The following is a 23329-nucleotide window of genomic DNA, read 5'->3' as shown; positions in this document are numbered from 1 at the left end:
GGTGTTGTTTTGTTTTTATGAAATGTTGGTGTTTTTCTTTGGGTAGTTTGAGTCACGTTAGGACCAGAGAATCATATTAATTTTTATCTGAAGAACACATAGGGATTCATTATTCAACTGCCTCACTAATGGGTGTGGAAACTGAAGCCTGATATCACAGGGGCTCATAGCAAGTAGGACTAGGATTCCAACTCTGGATTTGCAGGCCCCTGTTCTCTCCCCCATCTCTGTGACTTGGTCATCTCTCCCTTTGAATAGTATCTGTCAAATGGATTGTCTTGGATATGGGTGAGAATCAACAGGAATTCTCTTCTCTGACAATCTGCTGACCTTCTTGCCATAAGGCACAAATATATTGTCCCCTTACAAGAAGTTGGACTCTATTTGCCAAAATGGAAGAATTTGTACTTTGGGAGAAGCAAGAAGAAGGTGCTATTAATTGATACTTGGTCTTGAAAACTGAGCCTGGAATTTTCTTGAGACCTGAAAAAAATTCCATTTATTCCATCTCAGAGAGAGTGGGTCCTTTTTGTCTGCTGACAGAACTGAGACAGGACCTGTCGCCTTGACTTTTATCCTAATGACATCGATGCCTGTGTCATGCACTTCACCAGCAATGACCCACAGAAAATACCTCTCAAACCAATGGCTCAGTATCCCTGATCTGCCACATGGGCCAGGAAAATTCACCCAACGGATAAGATGCAGGCAGTGAGCTGTGAATATCTACTCTTACTGTTACCTGATTGGTCTAAAGTATTTCTGTCCCCTGGGATTCATTCTCCATTATCAACTCTTGTCTTTACCTATTTATGTCATCAGAAATTTTGGATATTGGAAAAGTTAGAGAAAAGAATTATGGTTGAAGATGGAAACTCTTTTGCTACTGAAGTTTTAAAACTGAAGTCACAGTTCTGTTTTCTTTTATGAATAGGCTATTCACAGAATGTAAGTTTATTTTTTCATAGTAACCTTTTTTGGGGTCTGGAAAGTAAAAAATGGTGTGTTATACAGTTCTGCAACCAAGTTGGCTCACTTTAAGTGTGTATTGACTCTTCATGTATATATAACGTGGAACCAATAAAAAAACAACAGACTAAAGTTGCTTGTAATCATGGGTGTTGGCTATTAAAAAAAAAACAATGCTTCATGCATATGGTAACTAGCAACTTGAAAGTGTCACGAACTGAAAATGGAAACCATACAAAGTGAAGAGAGTAAAGGAGAGAAAGCTGTGAGGAACTGTAGTGATAAATGTGTTCATCCTCCTCTAAGCTGGATGGTTATTTATAGCCATTAAACAATGTCTTCCCCTTTTCCAATCAGGACAGCAGCACAATACATACAACGCACATTTCCTATTTGGAAATCTACAATGAATGTGGTTATGATCTACTGGATCCAAGACACGAAGCCTCCAGTCTGGAAGATTTGCCGTGAGTAGCAGAACAACAAAGAAGGGGGGAAAAATCACTTTCAGATGTTCCCTTCAATTGTTTCCTTTGAAACTTTGTATGTTTCTGGTCTCAATCATAATTAACAAATACTGGATAACAGAATCTTTTTGTAACATAATGGATATTTTTTCAGTTATGACAAGCAGACAGTGGTGATGGGAACTAAAATTGCTTGAAACCCATTTCTTGGGAAAATCTCCTTTGGAGTTGGTGCAAGAGAGTGCGCTGGATGTCCTCCGAGTGGGTGCTGAGACGACTGGTGGGATATGCCAGTTCTGCTTTACTCTTATCAAATCAAACCCTTTACTCCTCTAATTGTGGCCTCTCTCTGAGGAGGGGATGCAAATTAGGGCTCAGGCAGCAATAAGAAATACGAAAGAGAGAAAATAAAACTTTGTTTTCCGGGGCGCCTGGGTGGCTCAGTTGGTTAAGCGACTGCCTTCGGCTCAGGTCATGATCCTGGAGTCCCTGGATCGAGTCCCGCATCGGGCTCCCTGCTCGGCAGGGAGTCTGCTTCTCCCTCTGACCCTCCCCCCTCTCATGTGCTCTCTCTCTCATTCTCTCTGTCTCAAATAAAAAAAAAAAACAAAAACAAAACTTTGTTTTCCTCATTGCTTCTCTACTGTTATTAAGACTGACACTGACAATCAGTTGGTCAGATTGGCACTGATTGCATCATGACTGAAATATAGTCTTCAGAGCTTACCTACTAAGTTACCCTGACAGCATTTGTATAAGATTACTCACTGCTTGTTTGAGTATCTGCCTAAATTACATATTAATGGTAATACTTCATATCCTTTTGTCCAGACATCATATATCAGGAGTTGGTAGCCAAGAAAATGTACTTTAATTTTCTTATTAAATATTCTAAAACAATTTAAAAACATATATTAATCCTCTACCACAAAGACCAACAACCAGTTGCTTGCTTTACTTTGCAAAGGAAATAAGAGAAAATACTAAAGAAAATAAGTTATACTCTTTACATCACCTTTATATGTATTCTTCCTTTTACTGTTGACTAGAGTTTTTACATATCATCTCTGTTATGCCAACTATATTCATTAGAGGGAGTTAGGAAGGGGGATTATTATTGGTACTCTAAATATTTATGTTAATTAAATAATATAAGAAGAGAAAGGAAAAATCTGACTCCATGGAAGAAATTGGTCTTAAGGAAGCTATTGGAATTAAGTTTGTAGAAAGGTAAGAAGTCCCTCAGAGGAAGGTTAGAAACAGCAACATTTAAAACATGAAGATGGAACTAGAGGTATTATGCTGAGTGAAATAAGTCAGTCAGAGAAAGACAATTATGTGATTTCACTTATATGTGGAATTTAAGAAACAAAACAGAGGATCATAGGAGAAGGGAGGGAAAAATAGAGTAAGATGAAATCAGAGAGGGAGACAAACCATAAGAGACTCAACTCTAGGAAACAAACTGAGGGCTGCTGGAGGGGAGGTGGGTGGAGGGATGGGGTAATTGGGTGAGAGCATTAAGGAGGGCACGTGATGTAATGAGCACTGGGTATTATATGCAACTGATGAATCTCTGAACTCTACCTCTGAAACTAATAATACAAACCAACAATATATGCTAATTTTTTAAAAAGATTTTATTTATTTATTTGACAGAGAGAGACACAGCGAGAGAGGGAACACAAGCAAGGGGAGTGGGAGAAGGAGGAGCAGGCTTCCCGCAGAGCAGGGGCTCGTTCCCAGGACCCTGAGATCATGACCTGAGCCGAAGGCAGACACTTAATGTCTGAGCCACCCAGGCGCCCCACAATATATGCTAATTAAATGAATTTAAATTTTAAAAAAACAACCTGAAGATGTGGTCAGAAAGGCCATGTGTTGAGGAGTCACGTGAAATAAAATCAGAAAGGCCAATAGGCCTTTTTTTGAGGGACCGCTTTTGAAGTACTTGAATGACAGACTTTTGCTGTGAGATTGATCTTTATTCTAATAGCCTTTTAAATTAGTTTTCTAGCCTCCAGTCTAACCTGGACCTCTAGGCTAAATCTTGCTTAAAATTGCTTTTAACAAGTCACATCTACACTGAAGAGCTTGAAGCCTGCTTAACAATAATTCAGAAATGAAGGGCTTGGTTCTGACAAACATAGCGGAGGAGAAAGAAATTTGAGAGATATGCATAAAAAAAAATAGATGACAGGACGCCTGGGTGGCTCAGTCAATTAAGCGTCTGCCTTTGGCTCAGGTCATGGTACCAGGGTCCTGGGATCGAGCCCTGTGTTCGGCTCTTTGCTCAGCAGGGAGCTTGCTTCTCCCTCTGCCTGCAGCTCCCTGTTTGTGCTCTCTATCCCCCTCTCTCTCTCTGACAAATAAATAAAATCTTTAAAAAATAAATAAATAGATGATAGCTAGCTAGAAATAAAATATGTTGATTATTCCTCTCACCTTGGATTTGCTTGGATTTGAAAAGAAGATGAATTATAGCAAGTTCATTCTCTGTATTTTACTAATTGAGGAGAGTAAACCCAGAGAGGTATGACTTGCCCAGGTTTCAGAACTGATCTGTTAAAGGTACAGCAGGGATTGAAAACCACATACTCCCACTTTCATGCCAGAGTAGCAAAAATAGCTTCAAGATTTTACTGTGGGGCCCAGAGAATTAAGGAAGCATTGACTAAAAAGATGATCTCTGTTAGAAAACTTGATTGGGTGGTGGTAATAAGTTTCACATACATACATAACTTTGGTGTCTGAGAGTACCCTACCTGATGTTTATAAAAAATTCCTCACAGGTAGGAAGCATGCCTTACTTGAGTTGGTAGTCTCTCTACCGTGTAGGCCAAAGTAAGTTCTTAATATTTTAAAAAATTATCTGTCAAATTGAAACTGTGAAGTAGACTTTTTGAAGAAGAGCATGAAAGGGAAAACAGCATGAGCCCTATGAATCAGGGTCTAATTGTCATAACAAGACGCAGCCTGACTATGAGAAGCAGGAGTGAGCAAAGTCACTGAATTCTAAGAGAGGCAGTGTACTATAGAGTCAAGAACACTTGATTACAAGTCAGGAAATTTGGGTTCTAGTCCCAACCCTGCAATCTTAGACATTTTTTTTTCACTTTTCTAGGTTTCTTTTTTTTTTTTTTTAATTAATTTATTTATTTATTTGACAGAGAGAGACAGCAAGAGAGGGAACACAAGCAGGAGGAGTGGGAGAGGGAGAAGCAGGCTTCCCGCGGAGCAGGGAGCCTGATGCGGAACTCGATCCCAGGACCCTGGGATCACGACCTGAGCCAAAGGCAGATGCTTAACGACTGAGCCACCCAGGCACCCCTCTGGGTTTCTCATTGTCTGTAAAATGTGGCCATTGGGTTATATAATATTTAACAACCTTCCAACTTCCAATGTCTAGAGTTCAAAGATTGTTGACCTCACAGGGTAGGATTTATTTGATGACTCTTTTCCCCCTCACAAAAAATAAGAAGTGATGTAGATATTTTATATTTTTCTCCTAGAAAAGGGCCTTCAGCCTCTTGAGAGCAAGGACAATGCTTTAATTCACTGTATGTCTCTATGTTTCCTGGCATGCCTGACATTTACTAATGGCTCTCAAAGTGGATCAGATTGTCTCTGTAGATGTCACTAGCTTTCTGTCTTAAACTACGGCTCCTTCTTTGGTAGCTTTGTCCTCCTGTTGGAGAACCAGTTCACCGACTCAAGTCAGAAGTGACCTCAGTTACAAAACAGATATTTTCAGAGAACTACCACCCTCCCCCACAGCTATACAAAAGTGGACAAAAAGATGTTCTTATCTTATATTTTGGGATATAATTACATGACAACAAACCTCATTAAAATGAAAATGAGAAGATTCTCATTATGAAAGAAGATTCCCATATCCCAGGAGTATAGCCTATTTGCTCCAAATATATTCAGTACTATAAAATTCCAAAACAACTCAAGAATTGCAGTCTTTTGGTGTGGGGATTATGAGATTTGGCTGGTATTGAGTCTGCTGGCTTTCTGGGGATTTTAGGTTTGCCTTTTACTAAGATTATCAAGTAATTCTTCATAATGGAATGTGACTTTTGCTGTACCTGGGTTGGATTAAGAGTATGTACTGTTAGGGGCGCCTGGGTGGCTCAGTCGTTAAGTGTCTGCCTTCAGCTCAGGTCGTGATCCCAGGGTCCTGGGATCGAGCTGCATATTGGGCTCCCCAGTCCGCGGGAAGCCTGCTTCTCCCCCTCCCACTCCCTCTGCTTGTGTTCCCTCTCTTGCTGTGTCTCTCTCTGTCAAATAAACAAAATCTAAAAAAAAAAAAAAAAAAAAAAAAGAGTATGTACTGTTAATCTGGTTTCACACACTCTTAAACTGGGACAAGCCCTAACTCTGCAATCCTATCCGTTTGGTTGACTGGTTTCATTGTTGCGAGCTGGAATGTCCCAAACACTCTGAACACGATCCAAAAAAATAGGAGGTAAAATGTCTGTTGACTTTGGTTCTCTCTTGCAGTCATCCATTTGAGGGACAATGACAATATACACATTTGATCGCTTCCACATTCGTGTACTTGGCATAGCCATGTGTAATCAAATCCAAGGTCATTTTAATGTTGCATAATAATAGCTATCAGTAGCAGGTTTCTCACCACTGAGCAGCAACACCACTTCCCCCAAATCACCAGCTGGATGCTCTTCTTATGAGCACTCTGCCTTTTCTGCTTCTTGTTCTTTTACATCCTAATGAGCTCCAACTCTCAGCTGTTACTGAAGCATTTGCCTATAGACTGCCTGCAGAATTTGTATGTATGATGTCAGGGTACCGGACTAAAGTTAATTGCTTTTTGCAAATGTTGCTGTAGCTGTTTGGCAAGGAGTTTTTAGATACAACACCAAAAGCATGATCCGTGAAAGAAAAAAATAGATGAGTTAAGCTTCATTAAAATTAAAAACTTCTGCTCTCTGAAAGACACTGTCAAGAGAATAAAAAGATACGCCAGAGACAGAGAAAGTATTTACCAGACACATGTCTGATAAAAGATTTGTATCTAAAATATACAAAGAACTCTTCAAACTCAACAATAAGAAAACTAACAATCCAATGAAGAAATGAGAAAAAGACCTGAACAGACACCTCACCAAAGAAGATGTATGGATGGTAGATAAGCATGTGAGGAGATGCTCAACATCATCTGTCATTAGGGAATCACTAATTAAAGCTACTAGGCACCTACTAGAATGGCAAAAACCTAAAAAACTAGCAATACCAAATGCTGGCAAGAATGTAGAGCAACTGGAACTCTCATTCATGCGGTATAGCACAGCCACTTTGAAAGTCAATTTCCAGTTTCTTAAAAAATAAAACATAGTTCTTAGGATATGATTCAGCAGTCAGGCTCCTGGGTATTTAACCAAATGAATTGAAAACTTGTATCAGTACAAAAAGCTGCCCACAAGTGGATATAGCAGCCTTATTCATAATTGCCAAGGACTGGAAGCATCCAAGATGCCCCACCATAGGCAAATAGAAAAGCAAACTGTGGGACATCCATGCAGTGGAATATTATCTGGCAATAAAAAGCAATGAGCTACTAAGCCACAAAAAGACATGAAAAGTCTACATACTATATTATTCCAACTATAAGACGTGAAAAAGGCAGAAGTATAGGTACAGTAAAAAGATCACTAGTAGCTGGGGAGAGGAGAGGTAGAGGGATGAATAGGTGAAGCACGGGGGGCTTTTTGGGCAGACAGGCTAGTGTATATGATAGTATGATGGTGGATGCATGATATTATGCACTCGTCCAAACTCACAGAATATATGCCACCAAGAGTGAACCCTAACAGAAGCTATGGACCTTTAGTTAATAAAATAGCAACAGCAAAAAGGAATGAACTATTGATCCATTTAACAGCTTGGGTGACTCACTCTCCAGGGAATTATGCTGAGTGAAAAAGCCAATCCCAAAAGGTCATACACTGTGTGATTTTATTTATGGAATAATTTTTAAATGGCAAAATTATAGAAGTAGGTAACAGCTGAGTGGTTGACTGGAGTTAGGGAGGGAAGTGGGAATGGTTATGCAAGGCCAGTGAGAGATCCTTTTGGTAACAGACTATTCTGTATCTAAACTGTGGCTGTGAATACACAAAACTACTCATGTGATTAAATTCCATAGAACTAAACACACACACACACACACACACACACGAGTACTGGTGAAACTGGGACATCTGAATAAGATCAGTGGATTGTATCAATGCCAATGTCCTGGTTGTGATATTTTAATATAATTTTACAAGATGTTAACATTGGGAAAAATTGGGTAATGGGTACATTATTTCTTACAGCTGCATGCAAATCTACAATGATCACAAAATACAAAGCTTAATTTAAAAAAGTGTCTATATATTTGTATAGAGACATGTGTATTTAATGTGTTCTGTATTTAGTAATTTAAATAAAAATAAAACATCTATTTTTGAAAGTCCTTATGTCATATGCTATAAAGGGAATATAGTTAGAATCTAAGTATGTCTTATGAAGTAAAATAGTATAACTACTGGTCTTAACCATAAGGAAAATAGTCACCTTACTTTAGTGTAATTTTAGTATTCCTAAATAGGGATACATAATAGACTTAAGGTTTCAAAGACAGCCATGGTTATTACTGTTAGAAAAAAGTCAGTAAACTCCAGCATCCAGTATTGAAATCTTGGCTGTGTTGTAAAATAATTTGTCATCAAAGGGAAAGATAAAATTTGATGGATGTTAAGTTTAATTCATCACATTTCTAATACCTACCAGATATGAAACACTGTTAAGTGTTGCAGGAGTTACAGAAAAGATTAAAGCACAGTGTCTGTCCTCATGGCTTACAGTCTAGTCATGTATAATCATTCATTTATTCAACAAACATTTATTGAAATCCAGCTTGATTCCACACTTTGTGCTAGGCACCGAGTTTACTAACATAGTCTTTCCTTTCCTGGTACTCACAGTCAAGTAGGTAAACCTAGTACAAAATAGCATAAGGTGGAATATGAAAACCATCATAAGAGAGGCACAAAGAATGACTAGGGCTTAAAGGAGAAAGAAATCACATTAGGTCAAGTGATCAGAGATTCACAGAGAATGTGGTACATGATATAGTCCTTGAGGGAAGGGAAAGGGTAGGACTTGGGGCAGTGGAATGTGGCATTCATGTGGACGCAAAGGTGGGGAAAAGCATAGAGCTTATTCTGTCATAGGTAATAGACCTATTTGACTGGACCCCAGTAAGGGAGTAGGTAAGAACATTGAGACTGGAAAGGCAGGAATGGAAGGACTTGGCAGGAAGTGTAGCTCTCAGAGATTTTTTATTCAAGGGCATAGCAGATTGGAACCACCTTTTAAGAAGAAAAATCAGTCAGTAGCATGTAGGGCTGGAATGAGATGGATGGGAGTCAGACTCCAGAGCATTGTGGGAAGTGATGAGGACCATTTAGGTGGCAACGGCAGTAAAAAGGAGGGACAGAACTGGAATACATAATCCAGTTGCTTGACATTTAACTATGAATGAGACTATAACTATGTATGAGAATCACCTGGATTGTTGTTAAAAATGCAGATTCCTGGCCCCCCCACCTCCAGAAAATTCAAATGTTTGAATAAACATCCCAGGTGATTCTAATGAAGGTGGTCTGTATTAATCCCTTCCCTCATCCACCTAGGAAAGGTTCTTTTTAGAGATACCAGAAAAATCTCTCCAAAGGAGGAGATGGGCACCTATTGTGTGCTGGTCCCTGTCATTGGGACTTTAAATGCAGTATCTCATTTGAGGAAGTAGGTATCCTAATCTATGTTTTATGGATGACTAAATTGTGGTTCACATAGATAATGTGATATTTCCCTGAGATTCCATGTCTGCCAAGAATGAATCATGATATCAAGCTCCATCCATCAAGCATCAAAGCAGGGGGTGCTGATGCTCTTGCCCTGGACATCCGTGTTGTATCCTGGCATTCCATCTGAGTTCTGAGCAGACTGTGGTTTCTGGGCTTCTTCAGGCCTCTGGAGCCTCTTGTGTGAGCCAAAGCTTTGAGTCCTGTTCAGCTCTGTCGTTTGTCTAACACTCTGCAAGACTTGGAGAGTACCTGTTCTTTACCTCAAAGGGAACTTAGTCTAGTAGAACAGACTCATAAATTGATCATTTCAGACATGATCAGATCAGACATTTCAGATCATTTCATACATACTAAGTGATAAGATGCCCTGGGTTCTTTCACAGTACATGGGAGGATACTAATTTCCACCTGGGGGTTCAGAGAAGGCTGGAGGAAAAACTCTGCCACATTATGGTCTCCAAGCTCAGCTAGGCCCTCAGTCTGCTAAGCAATATCTTCATGTACCCAGTGCTTTTTCTCCCATTACTCACAATAATTATATCAAATGTCTGTCTCTGTTGTCATGTACTGCCTACTCCATTTTTCTTCCAAGCCACTTGTATCCTTACCTTAGACAGAAGCTGCCAAATATGAATTCCCCCAACTTGCTGCCTCCCACCTGCTACCCACTCACCTACTTTTCTCTAGCCTCAGGAAACTCTGTCCTTTTCCAAGTCAATATTTCCACTTATGCTCAGTTCTCCTCTTGGATGTGTAGGCCAAATCTACTTTATTTGGCCTACACATTTTATGTTTAAAATTTTTTAATTTAGTGCCTTTAGCTGAAGCATGGGTCCTTCAGTTCTTTTTTTTTTTTTTTTAGTCATTCAAGACACAGAGATAGAGAGAGAGAGAGAGAGAGAGCATGAGCAGGGGAGAGGCGGAGGGAGAAGGAGAAGCAGGCTCTCCGCTGAGCCAGAAGCCGGACATGGGGCTTGATCCCAGGACCCTGGGATCATGACCTGAGCCAAAGACAGACGCTTAACCATCTGAGCCACCCAGGCGCCCCAGGTCCTTCAGTTCTTATTCCTACCTATTGCATTATATTTTTTATTTGTGTTATTTTTCTGGTCGCATTGAGCATTTTTGGAGATTCCTGGGCCTATAAGCATAGATCTCAAAGTTAAAACTAACTCCAATCTTCAACCGAGTCAACTACTGATATAGCTGGAAGGCAACCTCTTGAGAAGTGGGGCTGCTGTCTTACAGGATGGTCTGAGCAAGTGACCAGTGACTAGTGATGGTCAGTTACACTCTATGAACTTCATGGATTGGCCAGGGTCTGCGTTCTTAAAGAAATAGAACATTGTCAATTACCTAACAGAGGGAATAGAGAACCTTTCCAGCCCCAGAATGACACTTCTACCCAAAGCCTGTCCCACTAGTGTAATAACCTGTACTCTGAATGGCCAATTGGAAGAGATCATTCTCAGCATCTGAAATGTCTTATATAGGAGGCTGTTTTTGTCAGCTCGGCTACCAGAACAACATACCATAAACTGGGTGGCTTAAACAACAGACACTTATTTCTTATAGTTCTGGAGACTGGGAAGTCCAATATCAAGGAACTGGCAGGTTTGGCTCCTGGTGAGAGCTCTCTTCTGGCCTTCTTGCTGTGACCTTACATGGTGGAGAGAGAGAGCACTCTGGTCTCTCTTCCTCTTTTTATAAGGGCGTTGATCCCACCCTGTGACCTTATCTAAAACCTCATTACCTACCAAAGGTCCCACCTCTAAATACCATCACATTAGAGATTAGGGCTTCAACATACAAGTTTTTGTGGGGGCACAACCGTTCAGTCCATAACAGAGGTGTTAGGTTTCACCAACTGTTGCCTCATATGTGATGTGTAGAAGGATGGGAAGAAACAGATACAGCATTTTCACCCATACATCTGGCATGTAAAAATATATCTGTGATATTTAGGGTTGTTAGTCACTTGAGATTAATTAAGGACAGGGAAAACCCTGTCACCTAAATCTATTCCATTTTTCTCATATGTTACATATAAACAAATGCATACAGTTTCTTTTTCTAAGATTAAGAGTTGAAATGCACTTTTAAAATTACGTGTTAGTATGGATTTGTTTTTCTTTGACTTTCTGTCCACTTAGTCTTCATAATTGCTCTATGAATCATTTGGTTTGGTTTGATACAATGTAATTTTTCAACCTGGTTTAAATTTTGAGTATAAAAGCAAAACCGTAAGATTACCTAAAAAAGTATTGACTGGTTTAGGCTTCCTTGGTCACTTTATTCTGTCATTTAGAAGAATACACAGGGTTTGGAAGCCCATCTGACTATTACAGCTCAACAATACAGAAAAAATGATTGCAACTGTTTGAGAGTGTCATCATCATATATACCAAGCACTTACTATATTGCAGGAATCTCAGCTCTTTTGGGGCATTACAAAGAAGTCATACTGTATGTTTATCCTCAATGAATGTACCATTTAGTTGGAATATGCAGCATCCACATGAAACACCATAAGAAACTTCTGCAAAACACAACTGCTCTCAACTGTCCAGCTAATAATGTGTGTACATGCAAAAAAGACATAAAAATGATTTAGAGCTGCAATAGTCTCATGAATGGAGCCATGTCAACCAATAATCTCCTGTCATAGCCTACTCTCTCAGTGATCTCCTAATTTCACTGGCATATGCCAAGACCAAAGTTCTGACTGAGCTAAGAGCTGGCAGTGCTGCCAAGGTGGGGGCAGTGCTGAGCCAGCCTGGAGAGAGGATGCATGGGGAAAAGCCTTTCCAATGAAATCTAGAGTGAGGGGAAGAGGATCTCTCAGACAGCTAGAGGGCTCATCTGGACCAAGTGATAAGTGTCACAGGTAACTCATTAATCTCCCTGCTCTGAAACTTCCATGCAGGTTAGCCTATGTATTGTTTAGCTGACTATAATTGACCTTGTGTTTTCAGACTGAGTTCTAGGATAGTTGAAGACTATAAGATACCAAGTGAAAGTTATTGTGAGCCACACATCAGACCAATGCTACTCAGGCTGGCTGGCCACCTCTTATCTTTTAGTACATATGTGACTCAATCCAAGAAGGAAACCCTGGGAATAACCCAGTTAGAAGAAATAATGGTAAAAATAGATCCCTTTTACAATAGCAAAAGAAGGTAAAATGTTCAGGTCTTTGTGAAGACAATACAGGTAGTGCATTTTTTGGTGAAAAATAAAAGAAGACTTTGAAGGTAAATGGAGAGCTGTTAATCTGGTTCTGAATGAGAAATGTGAATACCTTGAAGAGGTCAGCTCTTCCCATTATGTAGGGGTTCAGTGAAATTCCAAGCAATATCTTAAAGACTTTAAAAAACAGGTAGGAGTCCAGAGTTTATCTGAAAGGAAAAACAACCAAGATGAGCAAAGAAATATCTGAAACAGAGAGAAATGAGAGAGGACCCAGTGATGCCATATATTCAAGTTAGGTAAAACTCTAATAATGAAATTGTGTTGTACCACTTCAGAATTGGACAGATGAGAAAGAGAGAACAGATAAACCAGAATTAGATCCTATAGCATATTACTATTTAATGTGGATAAAGGGAAGAGTTATTCAGTCACTGGATTGAACATTTTTGTTAGTGAATTAACTAACAACTGCTTATAATAGCAGCCCAATTTATAGTGCCTTGACTAAATAGTCTGTCCACCCCTACACCTGACTTCTGCCCTCGCCCTGCCCCAAACCTGCACACAACAGTAAGGATTCTAGAGATGGGAGCCAGGGCTGCTATAGAAGCTTCAGGATGCCACTGGGGCTTCCTTTTATCATTCTGCTGGAACCAGTCTTAGCAGATGGCTTTAGTCCTCATGCAGAATGACTACCCTACCTTCAGCAGCATATCCACATTCCTGGAAGAAAAAATGAGGCAGGCATGTGCTAGCTGAGCCTGTCCTTTAACAGTCTTCCCCAGAAGCTCTATCCTTTGACTTTCATGTACTTGTCACTGACCAGAATTATGTTACATGGCCAGTTGTAGTCGCAAGGGAGTCTGGGAAGCTCTAGTATTTTTAAATAATTCCCTGAACAAAAATCAGAACTTAACAGTTACACAGAAGGGGGGACAGATTCCATAAAGGCAGCCTGCACTGTGAGTCACAATTAGTTATCTGGGGGGAAAAAAATCCATGTGGATACTTTATTTTCTTCCCTGCACCTGCATCCTAAAAAATAGAAGAAAATGTATTATTAATACTAAAGGATATAATAACATGCCTGCACTTAAATTTTTACCACAAATCTGCTAAATATTTAGCATAAGAAAATTGTTTTAAGGAAGTATATCAATGCATTATCATTGTTCTTGTGGTGGGGTTCTGTTTTTATTTTTTTTAATTCTTTCTACTTTTTTAAATTTTCAAACTTTTTCACAAGAAGCATGTATGACTTTTATAGTTGGAAAAAAATAAACCTTATGTTAAAATGAAAATAAATAAAAGTAAATAGGTGCAGAACTTGTCAAATGCAATAGCATAATCTTAGAGGTGTATAAAGCTATTTCCCTGATAGGAAATGCTATGGTTTTCCAAAATTAGAAATCCATGGCCTCTAGATCTGTTTACTGCTATAATTCCCCCTAATGTGGAAAACTTGACCACATAATTTTGATGGTGCAACCATGAAGTCTGAATGAGAAAGCAAGTATTAGTGAAAAATGAGAGGAAAAATATTTTCTTTAGAAAAATAAGTTGGTAGCTCTGAAGAAGATAAATTTTTTAGTGTATGGCTCTATAATCACTATATGGAATTAAGTCAAATAAGGCATTTCATTAAATCATGGATTATTTGTGAGTCTGGAACACCAGAAGGAACATGATATTTATGGCTGAATATAATTGGAAATTAGCAAGAACTCAAGACAGAGAACTGGAAGCAGTTGGCCACTGCTATGGAAATGGAAGACCAAAATGAGAATTACCCATGATAGTCAAAGACAGAATCATACTAGGTATAATTAATGTGTTGAAGAAACAACACTCTTCTCATAAACATGGATGTTTATAGCAGCTTTATTCATAATTGTCAAAACTTGGAAGCAACCAAGATGTCCTTCAGTAGGTAAAGGAATAAATTAATTTTGGTACATCCAGACAGTGGAATATAATTCCTTGTTTACTGAGAGTTTTTATCATGAATGGGTGGTGGACATTGTTACTTTTTCTGCACCTATTGATATGGTCATGTGGTTTTTCTTTTTTAGCCCTGGTATGATGCATTACATTAATTAAGTTTTGAATATTGAACCAACCATGTATACATGGGATAAATCGCACTTGGTGTGGCATAAATTCTTTTCTTACTTTGTTGGATTTGACTTGCTAATATTTTGTTGAGGATTTTTGCATCTTGTTCATGGGAGATATTAGTCTTTAGTTTTCTTGCAATGTCTTTGTATATTTTTGGCATTAAGTAATGCTGACCTCATAAAATGAATTAGTTCTTCTGCTTCTTTCCTCTGAAAGAGATTATTGAGAATTGATATAATTGATTCCTTAAATATTTACTAGAGAAACTGGTATTTTTAGTAGGTGAAATTAAATAACTTAGTTTTTAAAATGTCATGTGATTGATTAGATTCTTCATTATCAGTAAAAAGATACAATATTAGATAAAACTATAAAGAAAAGATATGTTTTTCAATCTACTAGAAAAAATTTTCAATAAATAGAAAAAATATCCATTACTTTTAGTCCATTCTGTCTAGATTAAGACCAATATAAAAATGGATTACAGATTTGTAAAACCTCCTCAAGGGATGTTCTAATTTTTTATATAACAGAGGACATCTCTTAGATTTTTAGTTAATCTGAAGAAAATCTAACTTTAAGACTATTTAAATGCAGGAAGGATGGTTCCCCTTACATGTCTCCTAAAAATTTGCCGCTTCCCTTTTCTCAAATCTTTACCATGAAGAGCTTCTGAGAATGTGTGTTGGGGTAGGGAAAAAAAAAGGAGGTTGAAACCACTGAATGAAAGAGTATTTTCTTCATTAAAATGAATAGTGTGACTGTGTTTACAACATGTGAAACATATCCATTTATTTAGAAGATCCTGACTGGATCCCCTTCCATTTTCATGAGGCCGGCCTGCTATTGATATTTCTGAGTCAAGGTAACTAACTAGACAGGGTTACTTCTATTCTGGATAGCACCTTCTTGTGAATTATTAAAAGGCGCCCCTGCCATCTGTTGGAAAACTGTTGTGATATGCTAGTTTTGTTAGAAGATGCTTTACTGCCCTCTGACAGACATTTTTTCATAATAAATATACAAACTTATGATGCGAATTGCACCCCCTTGGACATGGTGCCATTGTGCAGGGTGCCTGCATAATCACAGGGGGCATTTGCAAGTAGGGGAAAAAAACCCCAGCACCATGGCAACACGTGTTTACAACATGTAAATGAGAAGCCAGATTCATTGCAGTAACTCCTGGAAAGTTCCTGTTCAGCAAGTTGGTGGTATTGGAATGTTGTGGAGGTAGGGTGTGGGGAGGGGAGGGTTCTTTCATTGATGGCTTCCCTTATTGAGAACAAGAGCTTGGCTATTGCTCTTTCTCTGTCTTCCAGCCAGTTAGAAAGAGTCTACAAATTCCAACTACTTAGCCAAATGGAAAAGATTCTCTGTTTACAGAGAAAACACAAAGCCCGCTTCTTCCCCATCATTAAGCAGGCCGAGTATGCTTAGCAGAACTTTTCCACTTAGGTGTCCAAGTTAAGGCTATCAGTGACTTTTTGCTTGAAATCTAAACATTTTAGAAACATTTTGTAGGGAAAACTATTCACAAGCCCTTTCAAAAAGAATCAAATAAATAGTTTGGGGGGTTTCCATCTTGGAATTAGGATGTTTATTTAAGAAACTCTAATAAAGCCCTCTTTCAAGCCCATGAAAATTATAGTCAGAATTGAGTGGCAGACTAAGGATTCAGGAAATAACTATTGATTTGTGAGAGAGAGAGAAAAAAAGAAAAGGCCAAGGAATGAAGCAACTTGATGAGAAACTTTTGCTAATGGTTCTTATTTCCCCCACCTTTGAAAACGCATTCCACCAGCAGCAAAGTTTAAAACATTCTCACTCTCAGATTAGCCCACCTAGGCAAGAGTTAGTACTCAGGGCATGGCTCAGGCTGGGCTTCTGTGAGGAAAGGCATGAGAGTGAGTGGGGCTGACATATTGGCTGTCAGGCTTAGTGCAAAAGGGATTTTCAGTGAAGGCAGGCAGGGCTATGAAGGAAGTACAAAGCCTCATGCCCAAGGGATTGGGCAGAAACCAGGGAAGAATCTGAGAAGAACTGGTAAGGGAGATCCTGACTAGAGAGAGAAAGTTGCACCACAGAAGATTCCAGAAGGATGCCAGAGGTAGAGCCTTTTACAGGGTGGCCACAGATGAGCCCTAAGTAGAGAACCATGAAAGAAGCCAAACTAAATTGGACGCCAACCTGCTGTTTTATTTACTTTTCAAAACCTCCATGGGCAAGAAATCAGACAATTGTGAGGGAAACATAATATCAGAAAAGCATCAGAGAGATGCATAGGAATGGGTCACAAAAGACAGCTGAGAGTTCTAGACAGAAAAACTGGGGGCATGTTCAAATTGTATTTTGATCAAAGTGACAAAGCTGGGCAAGGACCTGGAAGTAAATATAGAAGTGTAGTAGTTCTGAAGTAGCCACACTGGAGATCAAAGGTTCTCAGTGATTTAGAAGAAAGAAGTAGCTTAGCCAAATGCCTCTGATGACATTTCACACTTTCTACCTTATGCTTCTAACTATTCTATGTAAATATAATCCCATATCAGTGACCCATTTAGGCTGTCTAACAAATGAACACTTTCAGAATTCCAAACCTGCTTGTTTTCTGCATTTCTTATTTCAGTGAAGTAATGGTGAGAGATGTATGTATGTTGAGTCCCTACCAGCACTTAGGTTTCTTTGATTTGGTAATGTTAAAAACCATATGGATGTTTAGGTAGATCATAATCCCCAGTTGAGCATTAGTTACTGCTGTGGCTGATGGGTGACTTAGTTGACCCATCAGCTGTATGGGAAGTCAGGGAGTAGACAAGAAACTTCCCGAGAAAAGACTAGCCTTTTTAAAATCCACAGTGACCTTGCCTATTAGTAGGTGTAGTTCAAGAGTAACTTCCTGCAACCCATAAGATGAGCAATTTTCCCCTTTGGGCATGGGGTGGAACTGGGTGGAAAGTAAAGATAAAGAAACCAGAAATCTCCACCCCATGTATCTACCTTGTAGGGTTATTAAAGATGAATTCAGTGGCTTTCAATCTTGACTGTACGCTAGACTCACTTGGAGTTTTTGTGAATTCTGATACCCAGACCAGGTCCCCAGAACCATCAAATTAAAATCTCTTAGGACGGGACCCAGCATCAGCCTTTTATTGTTTGCTTTTAGTTCCACAGATGGTTCCGGTGTGCAGCCAAGGTGAGAACAACTGGATTAAAGGAAACAATGCTGGTGCCTGGCACCCTTTGGGTGCCCAAAGAGCATGAGCATTCTCTTCTTTGAATCATTTCCTGCTCCCCCAGCCTCCCCCTTTTCTGAACTTGCACAAGATAATGCTGTCTCTGGCTTGGTGGTTCAACATGTATCACAGATGACTTGGCCTCAGAGTTGGAGAATTCATTGTTAGCTCTGTGTTGAAAAAGAACTCTCTTCTATTTTCACTTTGAATGTACCATCTCCTCACTTGTTTCCTGTTTTCATCTTCCTTCCAGTATTACTTAATTTCCTGCACCCAGAATCTGTGGATTTAGGAAGCATTCTGACTTCTGTGTCCCTAGTGATTGAATTTAGCTAAACCTTCTCGAGCACTTTAGAAAGTCAGGGTGGATCTAAAGTTTAAGGAATAGAGAGGGTTCCTAAAAATAGAACACAATTCATCCATTTCAGTTAAAAATGCCTTCATGTTTTCCAAGCATTTTTCAACTCTTAAGCGTTTTTAATAAGCTCACTTATGAGTCTTGTTGAAAAATAAATAAAATACACTTGTTTTCATTAAGGGAAGAGATCTTTTTCCATCTTAGTTGGTATTGTTGAAGGAGACAAAAAGGAGTCCAAAACTTGGCAAAGGACTACATTATTAGTGACATATTGGTCACAGATGTGCTGTGGTAGAGCTACATTTTCTTCCGTCAATTAGTATCTTACCCACAAACTACATATGAAAGCCCAGATAACCTCTTTACCAAAGGGAAGGATGAAAAAAAATGATACTTGCAAAATCTCTATTTTTAAGGTATTCTAAATGTGTTTTTATAAATAGACAAGTGACACACGTCCATTGGCTATTTGTACGTTTAAAGGAGAAATAATGCTAGATGATGCCCTTATCATCGATCCCAAATGCCTTAAGCAAGTGCTGATATGCCGAGGTAATTTTTGGCAATACTAGTGAATTATAAGATTTTCTTTCCTTAACAATTCTTAAGAAAATCAAGGAGGCACACTCAAGAGTCAGAAGGGAACTCTCTTTAGTAATTTTATTGGTTGAATTGGTGGGCCTTTGAAGCAGAGTATAAGGAGTTCACATTGTATTCAGTTGCAGAAAGTCCTAAAAAGACTCCAAGGAGAGTAATGACAAGCCAACTCTGGAAACAGAGTTAAGATTCACTTGGGGAGGAAATGATGTTGGCATCCCATGAAGGCAGTTGTAATAGATGAATGTAATTCCAGACCTAAAGCTTTGACCATAAGGATGTAATGGAGGGAAAAGATATGATGTAAAAAAAAAAAAAGGATTAAGAAACACATTTGATGGACATAAAAATAATAATGACAAACTAAAACTTTATTATAATTTTAAAACTCATCTTGATAAGAAAACTAGACAAGGTAATAACTCCTGGAAGGATGACAGATACTTCAATTTCTAGCATGTTTATTTATTTTTTTTTTAAAGATTTTATTTATTTATTTGAGAGAGAGAGAATGAGAGACAGAGAGCATGAGAGGGAGGAGGGTCAGAGGGAGAAGCAGACTCCCCGCCAAGCAGGGAGCCCGATGCGGGACCCAATCCCGGGACTCCAGGATCATGACCCGAGCCGAAGGCAGTCGCCCAACCAACTGAGCCACCCAGGCGCCCAATTTCTAGCATGTTTAAATTGATGAGCTAACCAGTTTGAAAGGTCATGTAAATTGAAAGTGATATGAAATTGAACAAAAGGGAAAAATTAGAAGAAGAAGAATTAGTGCCTTACCTATGTAAGAAGCTGAATTAGAGAAAAAACAATGTAGCCGACTTCCCTGATATATAGGTAGAAGGTTATCTATTTGCATTTTTAATTCGGCAAGAATATGTTTGATTTAGTGATCTGACGATTGCAAAGACAGATGGCCTTGAATCAGGAGATTGTGATATACTTTTCAGCCCCCAGACTATTTAACAGTACTGTCAAGGGAACGTCAGTGTTTTGATGTGTATCCAGTACTGTACAGCGTCTTGTGTATTGTTTGATTTTATAAGTTCAAGATGTAGTACTCTACAGCTTTTTAAAAATAAACCTTAAGAAGACTTCAGTTCTTTTCATTCTCAAAGTCCCTTGTTTTGTTGCTTCCCATTTCCCTAGGAAAGTGACAATATTCGAGGACCCTGATCAGAACATTCACCTGAAAAACCTGTCTCTCCATCAGGCAGCCACAGAGGAAGAAGCTCTAAATCTGCTCTTCTTAGGAGACACCAACAGAATGATTGCTGAGGTAATAAACTTTTCTCCGCAAGCTGCTTTTCCATATTATAAGATCTAATAGAATTTTAGGGACAGAACAACCTCAAAGACAATCTCATCCAGATTTCATGTCACAGGTAAGAAATTCTAGATTCAGAGAATTGAGACTTTCCCAGGGTCATTCAGCTTAGTTAAGAAGCAGGGTCTGATCTCTAGACTGGTACCTTTGATATTTTCAATTTTCTACAAATTAGTTTGCAGATAACCAATGGAAACTCCTTAAATGTTTTAATCATAGGAATTTTCGCATAATTTTTGAAATTTAAAAATACACAGTTCATTATTCCTAACCTCAGATCCTCCAAATATTGGCGCATGTTTACAGATCCATATATTTTCATGTATTTAGGAAATTAATATTTATATGGCATTTAGAACAATACATGGAACATGAGAGGTGCTGTATGTGCGGCTGTTGTTGGCAGATCTGCATGTCTATGCCATGAGGTGTAGTAAGAATGCCTCAGTGCAATATTTGGAATGTATTTATACTAAAACTTACTTATTGTTAATCTAACATTGGAGCTCATTGGGTGCCTGTATTTCACCTGGAAACCCTAGACCGGAGTCAGGACTGACTAAGCGTGGTCAGAGGCCCTGACCCTAACCAGTTACTGATTGAAGATGGAGCATCACAAAGCTCTCACCCAGCAACACTGAAGTAAAAGAATGGGTGTGGGGGTGGTGTGGGAACAGTTCCCCAAATGAACAGCTTACCATTAACACTGGCACTTCCTTTTTTTTTTAATTGAAGTATAGTTAACATACGATGTTATATTAGTTTCAGGCGTACAACATAGTGATTTGACAAGTCTATACGTTATTCAGTGCTTGCCACCATGAGGTGGTCACCGTGGCCCCATGCAATGTTACTACAGTATTACTGACTATACTCCCTATGCTGTACTTTTCATCTCTGTGACTGATTTATTTTATAACTGAAAGTTTGTACCTCTTAATCCCCTTTACCCATTTTACCCATCCTCATCTACCTCACCTCTGGCAACTACCAGCTCGTTCTTTGTATTTAAGAGTCTGTTTGGTTTTGTTTGTTCGTTTTGTTTTTTAGATTCCACATATAGGCGAGATCACATAGGATTTGTCTTTCTCTGTCTGACGTATTTCACTTAGCATGATGCCTTCTAGGTTTATCCATGTTGTTGCAAGTGGCAGGCTCTCATTCTTTTTAATGGCTGATAATATTCCATTGCTTCTATATACCACATCTTCTTTATCCATTCATCTACTGGTGGACATTTGAGTTGCTTCCATATCTTGGCTATTATAAATAATGCTGCAATAAACATAGGGATGTCTATTATTTTTGAATTAGTGTTTTTGTGTTCTTTGGGTAAATATTCAGTAGTAGAATTACTGGATCGTAGTGGTAGTTCTATTTTTAATTTTTCAAGGAACCTCCATATTGTTTTCCACAGTGGCTGCACCAGTATGCATTCCCACCAACAGTGCACAAGGGTTCCCTTTTCTTCACATCCTTGCTAATACTTGTTATTTCTTGTCTTTTTGATACTAGCCATTCTGACAGGTGGGAGGTGATGTCTCACTGTAATTTTGATTTGGATTTCCCTGATGGTAACTGATGAACATCTTTTCATGTGTCTGTTGGCCATCTCTATGTCTTCTTTGGAGAAATGTCTGTTCATGTCTTCTGCCCATTTTTTAATTGGGTTATTTGTTTTTTTGGGTGTTGAGCTGTGTCAGTTCTTTATGTATTTTGGATATTAACCTCTTATCAGATTTATCATTTGCAAATATCTTCTCCCATTCACTAGGTTGCCTTTCTGTTTTGTGGATGGTTTCTTTTGCTGTGCTTTTTATTTTGGTGTAGTCACAATAGTTTATTTTTGCTTTTGTTTCTCTTTCCTGAGGAGACATATCCATAAATATATTGCTAAGGGCAATGTCCAAGAGATTACTGCCTGTGTTTTCTTTTAGGAGTTTTATGGTTTCAGGTCTCACGTTTAGGTCTGTAATTCATTTTGTGTTTATTTTTGTGTATGGTCCAGTTTCATTCTTTTGCATGTAGCCGTCCACTTTTCCCAGCACCATTTATTGAAGAGATTGTCTTTTCCCCATTGTATATTCTTGGCACTTTCCTTTTTAAACCATGCTTCCTGAGTTCTGTGTTTTACCTTGTCTCTGATAACAAGCAGTGGGTGAGGTTAGTAAGCTGGGAGGATAAGAAGTCTGAGAAAATCTCTATCAAATGATTTTTTCTTCCTGTCCATTTCTACTTTCCAGAATGTACTGCCTTAGATATAAGATGAATAAATGGAAACCAAATTCAGATAGTGTAAGCATGGTGCTGTCATCTGTTATTCTGAGTCCTTAGTTTTGCTGTTTTTTACCAGTTCTGCATGAATGCTTTCCAATAGACTAACGTATATAGGTTGAGTTTATGTGCCACATGTAACATGGATTTAAGAACCTTGAAATTATTATTTTCATTTAAAGAAAGTTTTATGTGTTTCTTAATTTCCAAATATCTTGTTTTGCTTTCCAATGTTTTGCATTTTTGTTTTGCTTCAACATTAATTGCTCATGTGATCATCCACCGTGATCTTATTTGTCATAATTGAAGCTTAAGAAATAAAAGCGGGTTCAGAATTAGGGAGATAATGACAAAAGATTTAGAATGCCCTACTAAAAATCCTGATTCTCCATACACAGTTTAATAAAGAGCAAACCTAGAGATACAGGATATAACTGAGTCCTGGCCACCAACAGAATATGAAAGAGAGAAAAAGTAAATTTGTAAATGCTATTGGAAAACAAATAGAGAAACCTGTCCCTGCCACGATGCTAACCTTCCTCCAGAGGTGACTCATGCCTACAGAAACCTAGGCCTTCCCCTCACAATTATATTCTCTCATCTTGAATGGGTTGCAGAGGGAGGGCTCCTGCCCTGGTTCACCATGACCTCTATTAGCTTAAAAGTTTGGCTATTTGATATTTCAAAGTTATGCATTAACTTTAGCTGACGGTGTATTTTCAGATTATTGTTTTCTAAAGTTTTGAGGACTTTAAACTTCTTTGTGCCAGAGTATCTGTCATGTTCTACCACCTTACAGAATTCCAACAGTCTTCTCCTATTACTGCTGAGTATCTAATAATAGTATCATAAATAGCTAAAACCTGACAAAGTTCAATCCTAACAATGTTGGTTGTGCATTATTTTTTTAT

General features: G+C 38.6%; 1 protein-coding gene across 2 annotated transcripts in view; it reads left to right on the top strand.

Moving 5' to 3' along the window:
• The window catches only part of KIF6 (kinesin family member 6), a 442506-nt gene that overhangs the window by 91027 nt on the left and 328150 nt on the right, over positions 1-23329 (top strand). For both annotated transcript variants that reach the window (XM_064597574.1, XM_064597573.1), the window contains exons 5-6: positions 1327-1436; positions 19967-20096. In XM_064597574.1, the coding sequence (XP_064453644.1) occupies positions 1327-1436; positions 19967-20096 (240 nt within the window). The remainder of the gene's footprint in view (positions 1-1326; positions 1437-19966; positions 20097-23329) is intronic.

Source organism: Mirounga angustirostris, unplaced genomic scaffold (genome assembly GCF_029215605.1).
Source record: "Mirounga angustirostris isolate CCGP_5_RB_7025 unplaced genomic scaffold, mMirAng1.0.hap1 SCAF_8, whole genome shotgun sequence".
NCBI lineage: Eukaryota > Metazoa > Chordata > Mammalia > Carnivora > Phocidae > Mirounga > Mirounga angustirostris.
The sequence above is the reverse complement of the archived record's forward strand: the minus strand, read 5'-3'. Positions and strand labels throughout refer to the sequence as shown.